General features: G+C 39.8%; 1 protein-coding gene across 3 annotated transcripts in view; it reads right to left on the minus strand.

Moving 5' to 3' along the window:
• RASIP1 (Ras interacting protein 1) overlaps positions 1-10,457 on the minus strand; it is a 600,616-nt gene extending 590,159 nt beyond the window's left edge. For all 3 annotated transcript variants that reach the window (XM_072110521.1, XM_072110522.1, XM_072110520.1), the window contains exons 1-2: positions 10,149-10,457; positions 9,529-9,680 (exon numbers count right to left, since the gene is read on the minus strand). In XM_072110521.1, coding sequence (XP_071966622.1) covers positions 9,529-9,662 — 134 coding nt within the window. In that variant the 5' untranslated portion in view covers positions 9,663-9,680; positions 10,149-10,457. The remainder of the gene's footprint in view (positions 1-9,528; positions 9,681-10,148) is intronic.
• Between the last annotated feature and the right edge of the window lie 2,737 nt (positions 10,458-13,194).

Raw genomic sequence — 13,194 nt, forward strand, 5'->3', positions numbered from 1 at the left:
TACACAGTCTCAGTGGATAAAATACTAAAACGCTCCACAAAGTTAGATACCCAATTTCTCCCAAGTATGCTAATACCCCATGTTCCGGCAACGGGGCCGTTTCACGCACTGTGGCGCTTTCTCAAGCTGAACAGCTTGAGAAAGCGCCACAGTGCGTGGAACGGCCCCGTTGCCGGAAAGGACGCTTTTCATGCTTTTGGAACCTGTGAGTGCCGTCATTTCTTTCTATGTTTATGTATCTATATTTCCACAATCGCAGGATATCGATTCTCAGGAAATTCTTATTAGGACAAATCTACCATCACTAAACTATGTCCTTTAAAAATGTTTTTTTTTCATGGACACTCAGAGACATTATGCAGCCCTGGCACAATTGTCGGACCCCGGGGCTGCCATCAGAGGATTGGACCCCCCTCTTTAAGGAGGAATCTCCAATCGCAGGTGTTACAAGTGGGTATCAGCAGTAATATACAGCTGAAACCCGCATCTTCTGGCACCGGATGCGCTTAGGAGCCAGCTCCAGAAGCAGGACATAACAGTACAAAACGGGTCGGGAAGTTACCTTGGCCCGTACAGTACTATTACGCCCTCTTATGATTTGGCAGAATCAATGGGGCAGATTTACTTACCCGGTCCTGTCGCGATCCCGCGGTAAGTTGTCTGACAAGGATTCGGTTCTGCAGCGATTCACTAAGCTTGTGCGCCCGAGTTCCTGCATCTGTCGTTCACCTTCTTCTTCCTGGTGCATGTGAGTGCCTGATCTTGCGACACATTCCATTTTTTTAATTTTGCGGTTTGTCCGAATCCGTCGAGTTGTCCATCGGCCCGCCCCCCGATTTCTGACGCGTGCAAGCTGGTTCCAATACGCCAAAATCCAATTGTGTGCGGCAAATTCCTGGGGCAATTCGGCGCAAAACGGAAATCATCAGGAAACCCAAACAAAATGCATCCGACAGCCCCTTAGTAAATGAGCTCCAGTGAGTTCAAAATGGACATCCCTCTAAATCTGATAATAGAACTTGGGGAATGCACTACCACTATGGTTCCACAAATGCGTGCTCAGGTATGTTGAAGTATCACCAACCAAAAAAGCAATATAGATCAAAACAAATACTGGCACTACAATAGATGAGTTAAGCAATCTTTTTAAAATATACCTATAAAATAACATACAATTAATAAAAATAGAATAAACAAAAGTCTGCAGGGCCCTTGCAATATTTAAAAAAATTCTTGTCAATAGATTCGACTAGAATGCATCATATATTACAATCTTATACATATAATAATGATTTAGATGATGGTAGATATCATTATATGAATAGCTATGAGTATTAATATAAATCCAAGTATCTTTCCAATGAGTATATATAATTATGCAACACAGATTGAAAGTGGATTAAATAGCCGCAAAAAGTGGCAAAAGTTAATTAAATAGCACAAAAAAAATCCAGGGATAGTCCAAAAAAATTAAATGCAGTATATACTCACAATTACGTTTGTGTTGTTGTTTTCATTTGGGTATAATACTTACAATATTGGCTATAAGATGTCTAGAAACAAGTGTCAGTATTATCGTGCTTGACTCCGGCATCCCGGAGTAAGCAAAAAAAAAGCTGTCTCTTTTGTAAAACCCTGAGATGCATAAAGACATATCCAGTCCGGTTTTTGTACGTAACGTTGAACACCTAGTGAATAAATATGCCCAAGTGTGTCCAAAAATATTTCAGCTTCTGAGGAAGGAATTCAGCCATTTCATATACCTGTAACCAGCCATAGTGCCATATATAGAGGACGTCATATGGAAGATTTCTGCTTATGATCGTGAGGATCATGACCACCTAAACTGCATACATCAGTGTTACAAACTACCATCTTAACTATTATCGGTGTTATAAATATCACCAAGAAAATCTCACCAAGAAACTATATAACCATATACCTTTAGCAAATAGACAATCTTGACAAGCTGAGATCTATATCTAGAGCCCAGAATACCGGTGTGGCTAGCTAGTGTGGCCTTGGGCACACTGTGGTCACAGTGCTTGGTATGAGGGCTGACCTACAGCCTGGCAGATCTCCAGCAAGTGGTGTGTGCAAGAAATATGGAGGGACAGGCCGAGGCAATAGTTTTCTCCCTGGGACAATCCCTGAGGTGCTGTAGGATGAGTCTATGGGTGATGGATGGGAAAGCCCGTGGTGGTTATACTCTCCCTGGTCAGGTGGTAGCACCTCTCCAATCCCCTTCCAGCCTGTGTAACAGAAACATCATTGGATAATCACACATCACAATTAACTGTTGCCTGTCTTAAAGTCAGAATATTTCTAGCTGCCCATGGCAACCAGCTCAGCTTTCATTTTACCAGTGCTCATGAATATTTTAAAGGGGAGCTGTGATGTAGACCTCCCTCTTCAATTGCCTGAACACACGAGGGGGGGGGGGGGTTTCATTTATCATTCGGTAGCCTCCTTGCGACAGTTCTATGTCTTTGGAGTGCAGCTGCTATCAAATTAATTAAAGTGGATTTTGTCCTTGATAATTCTGCTGGCAGTATTCTTATGCTATGGGGGTTGTTTGTGTCATTTAAAAAGTTGCAAAACACTATCAACCATCCAAAAGGCACGTAACTTAAACCAGGTTGGGGACTGGCATCAATTTTCACTAAAAATTCCGGAATGGAAAGTCGCAATTCATTAATTCAGTCCTATTGTGAAATCTAGTCTATGAAAATAATAAATTTGGTGCAATCAGGGTCTATGTCAAAGTGAATTTTCATTTGGAGCAATGGAAAGTCATAAAACAGCATATCCACCACAACTACGCCAAAACAATGTCACAAAAATTGTTTAGATTGTGAGCCCCATGGGGACAGGGACCAATTTGACATACTTGTGCAGCGCTGCGTAATCTGTGTGCGCTATATAAATAAAGAATTATTATTATTATTACAAAAAACCCAATGAAATGTTACCCCCACTGATTTTAAGGAACTATGTCTCTCATTATCTGAAACCTGTCATACGATTTCCTTGATTTACTCTAAGCTGATATGGGAGGGGACAGGGGACACTCTGCCCCCTTTCACCAATATATAGGAGCAGGAACTCAGTGTAACACTGGCAAAAAGCTTTTATTGTAACTCATAAGTCATCAGTCTCTTGTCATCTACAAGAACTATGTCATATTAATTCAGTACAGAACACTGTGGAAACTACATAGTATTTTTCCAGGAGTGTCTGAGCTATGTTGGCAATCCAGGGATGAGATAGGCACCATCATGGCCGTTTCTACTACCTGATGGATATGCTTTTGCCTGCACCAACCAGATAGAGCCGGACAGGGGAGACAGACACATGCTCCCAGAGTTTTGTCTCTCTTTCCATCTCCTGTGGCAGCTGGGTCATTAAAGGAGGGGAGAGGCTCTGCTCCCAGCCCTAATGTTTGTAGGAGGCTCACGTTATAGCACAGAATTCAGACACTGTGGGGCTTATTTACTTAAGGACCTGCGGATCGCACTTTCGTTGGATTTTAGAAATTTTCGGGACAGCTGTGACAGCTATTTAGAAGGGGATTGTGTCACACCTGCTCGGATTTTTCTGCAGCAGCGCCGACTTTCACGTGACAGGAATCGGGGAAAAGGCTGTTGGACAATCCGACTGATTCGGACTGAGCGCGGAATTTAATATTCAAATTGTGTCGCGAGACATTCACGATGTTTGTGAATCGCATCGGAGTGCATGATCGTCGGACACTCCATATTTCGGGAGATCCTGTGGCCGGGTAAGTAAATGCACCCCTGCCTGTCTACTGTACTACACTCTTCCTCTTCTATGGCAGTCAGGATGAGAGGCTGAAGAGGGGCTCCCAGGTCTAATGCCTGCTGGGATCACAGGATGGAATGCAGAAACTGCTTCCTGTGCTAGGTGTGACTCCTCTTCCCTATATGCCAGCTGCACTAAAGTTCAGACACCCTTCATTGACCAGAAGGCCTCTGCCTCCACACCCAGGGGTATTTGTATGCAAGTAATTGTGCGCTGTATTAGTGTATGTGTTCACAAAATAAGTGTGTCATATGTATTGTATGTGTGTGTCTGCAGATTTAGTCTATATTTCATGTATGTGTGTGTGTCTGCAGTATTAGCATAACATTTGTAATCCATGTATGTATGTGTGACGCTACTGCAGTTTCTTCTGGTCTCACAGTAGAAACAAGTCTCTGGCTGTCAGACAGAGTCAAAGACACTAGGGAAGTGGATTATTGCGGTTCTGCTTTCTCCTTTCTTCACTGCATAGAGCTGAAGGAACACTATGTGGCACATTTACTTGCCCATCTGGAGTTGTTCACAGAGCGTGCACTGTGCCGCAGTTCACTAAGATTGTGCATCCTGCATGTGTCACTTCCCCGCTGAGGTCCGCCGGAGTTCACCTCCTTTTTCCTGGTGTATGTAAGTGCATTGGATTGCAAGACAATTTGAATGTTAAATCCCGCGTTCAGTCAAAATCAGTCGGATTGTCCGAAATCCCTCCCCCCGATTTCTGTCGCATGAAAGCCGGCACAGCTGTGCCAAAATCTGATCGCATGCGACACAATCCCCTGCTAAGTACCTGTCATGGCCATGCAATACCCAAAAATGTAAAAAAAAATCCGACAAAAGTGTGTCTGCGAACCCTTAGCAAATAAACCCGTATGTTGTGACTGCTGGAGACAGCAGTGATCGATGGGTATTCAGGAGTTATTCAGAACTTCTGGGTCTGATCACACCCAGTACAGATCTGATCATCTGCCTCCATAGGGGTTTGTTTCCCCCTGTAACTTGGGCTCTTATAAATTTCCCAGGTACAAGTGAAAAGTGAAGGCTGGGTTCACATCACGTTTTATGTACATGCTCAGTGTATACATCTGGAGAAGTTCCCAATGGATATTCTGAGCATACACTTTTACATAGTCAGTATAGTTTTTGCCTCATCTGACCACAATGAGGCTTATTTACTAAGGGTCCGTGGAACGCATTTCCCTCGGACTACATTGCACACCTCCCCCCAACCTCGCCAAGTAGATATGTCACACAGCCGGAGGGGGGGTCCACATTATTGGGGAGATCGTTAACTGTTGCCCATGTATGCTTCTCCCCTTCATTCAGGGGAGAATAAAAACACATTGGGGCAGATCGCTTTTGGCCAGCCTGATCGACATGTTGTTGTTGTTTATTATGTTGTACTTGGTGCCATGATGGACTCATATTTGTAATTACTACCTTTAATTACTTATTTAACCCCTTAAGGACGCAGCCATTTTGTAGCTTAAGGCTCAGCCCGATTTTTTGGATTCGGACTTGCTTCGCTTTATATGGTAATAACTTTTGAACACTGTTACTTATCAAAACGATTTTGAGATTGTTTTTTCCCCACATGTTGTACTTCATTTTAGTGGTAAATTTTGGCAGATAAGTTTTGCGTTTATTTACAAAAAAAAAGAAAATATGATAAATTTTTTGAAAAATTTGCCATTTTCGAAATTCTAAATCATTGCGTTTTCAGGCAGATAGATTTACCACCTAAATAAGTTGCTGAATAACATTTCCCATTTGTCTACTTTACATTTTCATAATTTCTGAAATGTCTGGATAATTTATTTTGATGTCACGCGGCTTACAAATAGAATATCGCTTTTCCGGATTTTCAGAATTGACTATTTTGGGGATAAATACAGTTTTGAATGAAATTTTACATATTTAGCATCAAAACCCCCTATATAACCAACCCATTTTCAAATCTGCACCCCTCAAGCTATCAGAAACAGCTTTTACGAAGATTGTTAACCCCTTGAGATCTTCATAGTAATTGAATCAAAATGGAGGTGAAATTTAGAATGGTCATATTGTTCCCTTATACGTTCATTTAGCCCTAAAATTTACACATTTCCAAAATATAAAAAGAGAAAACCCACCATACAATTTGTTCTGCAATTTCTCCTGAGTACAGAGACCCCCCACATGTGGCCGTTACTTGTTTTATGGGGGCACAGCGAGGTGCAGAAGGGAAGGAGGGCGCTGCAGCTGCCAGGATTTTAGTTTCCTCATTGGCCCCTTTTGAAGGCTATACAATTTTTGCTTTTTCGTTATTGGGGCCATGTGACGGCATTTTTTTTGCGGGATGAGATGCTTTTTCCATTGCTACCATTTTGGGGTTGGTATCACCTATTGTTGAAAATTTAGGAACTTTTTTTGAGGGCAGGAGTAGAAAAGCATCAATTCTGTACTGGATTTTTTACTTTTTTTTTTTTTTTGGTGTTCACTGTATAGACTAATAATCATGTTATCTTTATTCTATGGGTTGATACGATTACGGGGATACCAGACATGAATATATTTTCTTACGTTTTACTAAATTTGTCAAACAAAACCCTAATGTGGGGAAAAATCTATCATTTATGTATTGCCGTCTTCCAAGTGGCATAACATTGTTACTTTTTTGGCTACGGAGCTGGTTGATGGCGTGTTTTTTGCGGGACATGTTGTACTTTGCACCAGTATCATGACTGAGTACATATGGTTTTTTGATCGCATTTTATAGCATTTTTTGTGGGATTGAAAAGGTAAAAATCATAATTTTTGGAGGGTTTATAACAGTTTTTTTTTACGGCGTTTATCGTGGGGTTTCAATAATGATTTACTTTTATTCTACGGGTTGTTACGGACGCGGTGATACTATATATGTGGGGTTTGTGTTATGATTTAGACTTTTTTTGAGTTATATGTCTCTTTATATGTTTTGGGAGTTTGGGGCATTTTTAGTGATTTATGACTTTATTTTTTTATTGAATAACTTTTTTTTTTTACTTTTTCACTTTTATACCATGGGACATGAAGAAGCAATCTTCTGATTGCTTCTTCATGATAATATTCTGCAATACTGATGTATTGCAGAGTATTATCAGTGTCGGCCTATACACTTGCATAGGCTGGCACTGTGCCAGTAAGATGACGTCACAGACGCCATCTTACCGGCAATTCTTGCAAGTAACTCTGGGGTCCAGATCGGACCCCAGAGTTGCTATAGCAACGATCGGCGCCCCCCGAAAACGGTTCGGGGGGGGCCGATCGTGGGGGAAAGACCGCCCCAGATGCAGGTTAGATGCCGCGGTCGCGCTGACCGCGGCATTTAACGGGTTAAGCACCCGCGATCGGAGACAACTCCGATCGCGGGTGTTACACTGGGGTGCCGGCTATTAGTTACAGCCGGCACCCCGTGTTTCCCGATGCCGGTTCGGCTCTGATCCAGAGCCGAGCCGGCATAGGCGCCGTGGCGGATATATCCGCCACTGAGCGCTAAGTCACTGCGCTCCGTGGCGGATATATCCGCCACGGAGCGTGAAGGGGTTAATACTGTATAATAATATATATAATAACAATATGTGTAAACTTATACATATACCTGCCTTTTTAAATGTGCAACATTTAATAAAACATTAGTGAACCTTAAAAACAGCAGATTTCTAAAAAGAAAAAATGTATGGAAGTTGCTAGGAACTCTCCCCAGCCTTTTCTAGTATTACTAACTTCAAGTTATTGCGGAAATGATACAGTTCCCCACCCATTACACTTCCTGCTATTCTATTCTTTCATTTCATTATATATCATGTGACTGTGTTACAGGATAGAATGAAGGCAGGGAGAGGGGATTTATACTTACAATGTTATTTAGTATAAAGTTAAGTATAAATAATAAATTTAACTAAAAAATAACTTTAAATAAATACAATAGCCACTTTTAAAAGGATTAGTCGGATATTAAACAGAAAATAAATAAATGTAATAAATAGGATGATAGTATGATTGCTATTGATTTTTAAAAAATGCTCAATTTGAAAAAGCTAAAATATATATTCAATAAATTATGAATAAGTCTATTTCTAAGAAAAAATAAAAAGTAGAAGTACCTGTTTCCTATTCAGTATTTAGTCTCTTCACTTAACCCTTTCATGATGGGTTGATATGACTATTTATGTCCTAATTACACATACCCTATGCAGATAGCACAAGTATAGAATTCATGTCAGTGGTCCACTTCAAAAAGCTATGCCTTCTGAACCATGGTACCTAGAAACAGCGTTTTAGTGTCATTTTGAAGAGGAAAATCTCTGCTTTAATATTTCTGCCTGTGTTCATGGTGCCACAAAACTGGAGGGTTTGACTGTTAAAGTTGAAGCTAGAAGTGCAATATTTTATATAAAGCTCATTACAGTACTGTAACTTTAGCAGTGAATATATGTATATGGTTCTGTGGCACCTAGAAACACAATAATGCAACATTAAAGTATAGATTCTCATTTTTAAAGGGAATCTACTATCAAAATCAAGCACAATAAACCAGGGACACTTACTCATATATCCAGGCGCTATGAGTGTGGTAATCTCCCTGGTTTACCATGCTTGATTTTGATCACAGATTTTTTTTTTTAAATCTGGGTACCATGGTACAAAGATTGCCTTTTGAAGTGTGCCTCCTCCAGCCTGTGAGCTGATGGTAGCATGGAGAAGGAAGAGGAGAGAGCTGCAATGAGGCAGTGCTGACGGTTTGCAGAGTGCATCTGCATCTGTAGCTGAACTGGCTGAAGTGTTATGAATTTAAGTTGCACATATTTTTAACATATGTTTGTAACATTTTAACAAAATGTCATGGAAAAAATGACTTTTTAAACAAAATTGTAGTTATTTGTCTGCTATGTAAAGCTATACTAAATTAAGCATAATTTAGATAAGAGCATAACAGAAGTGCAAACCTGGACATTCAAGTACCAGTGATCCTAGGTCATGTTAGGGTTAAGGCAACCAACTCAATTCTTCATAGCATGAAATATGCACATTTGTTCAACCAAATGAAAAGCTCTCACTAGAGACATCTATTTCAGGTAGCTAGCCAATAATACCCAAGCTTTATATCCATTTATATAAGATTATTTAGGGCAAAACCTGCCTCAGATGTATCTTACTGAACCAGCAAAAACCAAGGCTAAAAAGGTAAAGGTTTGTAGACAGTATATACCTCCAATTCACTCCGCCTCTCTGTTGGCCTCTATAGCTCATCTTTGATATTATACTTGTCATGGGCACTGTCATACTTTGTGGGCACTTATACAACTCAATGATGATAATTTGATGACTTATTAGTGTATGTATAATGTCTTGGTTTCAAAAACTATTCAAAAATAGTTTAGATGAAATCAATCTAAAATAATTACTATCCATATAATTATTATACAGAACAAATATAGGGGAGTATCTATCAGGGCTTCTGTGCCATGCCGGTGGTGTAGAAGCCCTAAAATAATTGCAAATTCAAACTTATTGCTAGCACTTGCAATTATTCTCCCCTTCCCGCCACCTCCACGCATAATAGTGTATATTCTGTTGTAGGTTACACCTGTGGCAATCAACTAAGCAATGTTTTTAGATGAACTTTGAACAGATATATTCTGGTGAGTAAAGTTTATAACATATTGAAGAGTAAATTATATGGATTCTTACTTGATTGAGCCAACACTTGGCCACCGTCTCCCTAGCTTGGCAAAGTGTTTCTTTGGAGAATTAATCCAGAGACCCACAGGAAAATGAAGCTTCCCGAATCTAGGACTTCCTTCCTTCTTCTCTTCATGAAACATTGTATAAGGTTTTCAGAACTGCAGAAAGAAAAAGACAAAGTTTCCTATGCAACTAAAAAAAATCTCTGATCTAATTTTTATTTGTAAAGTTATATTGCAGCCCATATAACTTTTACACATGCCAATGCAAACTACATAGTTAAAAAACTGATAAAATAATTACATATCCCCTCTACAGTCTTATTGTTTGACACAGCACATCTCTGTTTACACAGGATATGAGCATTCAACAATTGCTAATAACTTGTGCATAATATTTGCTAGCCATACAACATACCCACAGGAAAACAATAAATTAAACTGCTAAAAACAGACTACACTATTATAAAACAATATATAAAAAGAACTAACATTAAAAGTATAACAGTGACATAACTGTGCCATAACATTTTCACTACAAATTCAGGTGGCACGCACACACACATATTTATTCAAGAACAAGACAAATGAGATAAAAGATCACAAAAAAATAGCAAACATAATTACCAGGGATAGAAATGAAGAATGCTTTTAGACCGTGTTGCTGTAGCGCTTCTCCTCAATTCAGAATGTCAGCAACTTGTATTCACCTTAAACTAGCTGTAAAATGCATAGCATAGATTCCCCTTGACCTAACTTAATGTGTCATACAAATCTATGTCAAGTATTCATTGGGAAACCAAAAAATACCTTACCTAACTTACAAAGGAATAAAGTAAATTGGAAAAAGCCTATTCAAAGACCTATTCTACAATTACATTTCAATCCTACTAGTTCTTGTGTCTGTTTAACAGGAGTTTCTCTTCCTTTCAGCCCCAGTCCTGGAAAGGCATATGTCTGAAGTCCAGTTTCCTTTGTTTAAGCAAATTGCAACCCCTCCCTCTTCCTGGGGTCAGAAAAGATGAATTAAATTTGCTTTTCACAAAACTTAACTTGACAAGAGGGCTCAAAGAGAATAAGACAAAATGCATTTTGTCAATGTGTCATATGTTTAATATACATAGGATCAAATGTGATACCATCTCAGATTAATACACATTACTACATAGTTTCAATAATTAATAGACTATAAGCTCTTTCGAGCAGGACCCTCACTCCTATTTTTTCACATGAATATTTTTCATGTAGTATTTTATTTGTATATGTCCCCTATGATTTGTAAAGCTCTGTGGAATATGATGGTGCCATATAAATAAAGATTATTATTATAATTAGATAATACAGTGTCATTGATATATAAATGTTAGACAATATTTCTGATCTTGGAAATATGTACATTTAACATTTTAGAAACATTCCCATCTTAGGTATTTATAGAATGTATATCTTGTAAAAAGGCCATACAATTGATTTAACACTATTTAACAATTATTGCTTGTCAAATAGATTTGAAATCAATTGAAATGTTGGGCTGCTCCTGAACTATAAGCTCCCATAGACATTTGAAATAAATGACAAGCGTCAGAATAGGATGAGTAAGGGATATTGAAGCCATTAAACTAAACAACCAACTTTTCTTGCCTACTTGACAAACCGTCCTTAATGACAGCACCTAACTGGGCAATGTTAACTATACTGAGTAAAAGAAAGGGAAAGGGGGGACAAGTAGTGCCAGCCAACAACTTCACAATACAAAAAAGTGTCTAAGTCAGACTCGGACTGTAATTGTTTTTCTCATTTTGAGGTTTGTGTGGGGCTGGAGGAAAAAAAAAATTTGGAAAAATTCTATCAAAAAGGTAAGTACCTCAGTCAACCCTGTGCGGTGGCCACAATCACAGTTTATCCAAATTTGTATGTGCATATGCATCAATACCTGCTGTCTACCCTACCGCTGTATCACATGTACATATAGATAAAGTGCACTTGCTGACTCCTCTCCTGTAATGAACCACCAACACTACACCTTGGACGGGATGGAAGGCTCCCCATGCGGACTGTTGACTCTGCCCCTGATACCCACTGACTCCACATGCAATAAGCTGACACCATACCAGGACTTCAACTGTATCTGCATCCACCAGGGGTGGGGGCAAAATATGAAGGGAAAATGAGAGGGTGGAACAATGGGAGGGGGAGATGAGTGGGTACCTGCTATAAGTGGGGGATATAAGAGGGGGCCATAAAATGAGGGTGCAGATGAGAGGGCCACAATATAAAGGGGAGAGGAGAGGGGGTCAAAAAGATGAAAGTGATATGAAAGAGGGGGAATGATGAGAAGTGGCTACAAGATCACAGGGAACCACAAAGTGAAGGGGGTCCACAAGATGAGGGGTAGCTGAGAGGTATCCAACAATAGGAGGGAGGAATTAGAGAGGCCCACAACATAAAAGGATATGAGAGGATGAGGGGGACAACATTATGAGATGGGCAAATGTTATTGGGGGCCACAATGTAGAGGGGGAAACAATATGAGGTGGAGCTGGGAAAGGCACAGAGGTCCCAGCTAATGCTTGAAGATGTTCTTGAATTGCATATTGAAACACATTTTAATCACATCTGGATCAACTCCTCTCCAGAGTCTAGACCTAATTGTTTGTGCCCAGTTTAACTCGGCAAAACACATGTTGCTGCTTATCAAAGACAAGCGTTTAGGCGTAAACACATATGCTTTTGGCGAGAAGTTGCTCCAGATGTGCTTGAATAACATGTTAAAATGCAATTCTATTGCATCTTCTGAACATGACCTTAGGCTAAATTGACACAAAAGGGGAATGTTGCAGGGTTTGCCAGTTTAGAGCTAGATAACACTAGACTTTTTCAGTGCCAGACTTATTACTGCGGTGATAAATTATGACACAGTGTAAGACTGTCAAGTTCTACATTAGCCTTGCATTTAGCTGATCTAAAGTGTGCACCACAATGTGGTGCACCAACCACAGACACTGAATATGAATTAACAGCAAGAAAAAGAAGTGTGCTACAAAGGGCCTATGGTATAATACTATAAATTTTATTTTATTAATTTATGAAAGTACACACAAAACTAACATTTAAAATCAATTGAAAAGTACACCAGATGTGTTGGAATAAGTAAATGAGTTATCTATTAAAAAGGTAAGTACCTCAGTCAACCCTGTGCGGTGGCCACAATCACAGTTTATCCAAATTTGTATGTGCATATGCATCAATACCTGCTGTCTACCCTACCACTGTATCACATGTACATATAGATAAAGTGCACTTGCTGAATCCTCTCCTGTAATGGACAAGAAAATACAAGTAAACAAGCAAAGGGTTACAATGTGCTGGGCCCAGCACCTAGGTACAAGCAGCAGAACAAACATGTGAGAGGGCACCAAGAACCACCAACACTACACCTTGGACGGGGTGGAAGGCTCCCCACGCGTATCGTTACTAAAATAAAACTTCCTCAAGGGTATAGAGTCTCTAGCATCCACAGCTCACCTTATGCGCATGCGCATCCTCGGCCGAGGAGCGACATATCACCAAACTAATGGAGCTATTTACTAAGCGATGCCTGGGAATGTACTCTAATGGCCAACAATGGCAATGTTAAGGAGGAAAGTTATTTTTGTAATGTAATACTAAGATA

Source organism: Engystomops pustulosus, chromosome 6 (genome assembly GCF_040894005.1).
Source record: "Engystomops pustulosus chromosome 6, aEngPut4.maternal, whole genome shotgun sequence".
Taxonomy (NCBI): Eukaryota; Metazoa; Chordata; class Amphibia; order Anura; family Leptodactylidae; genus Engystomops; species Engystomops pustulosus.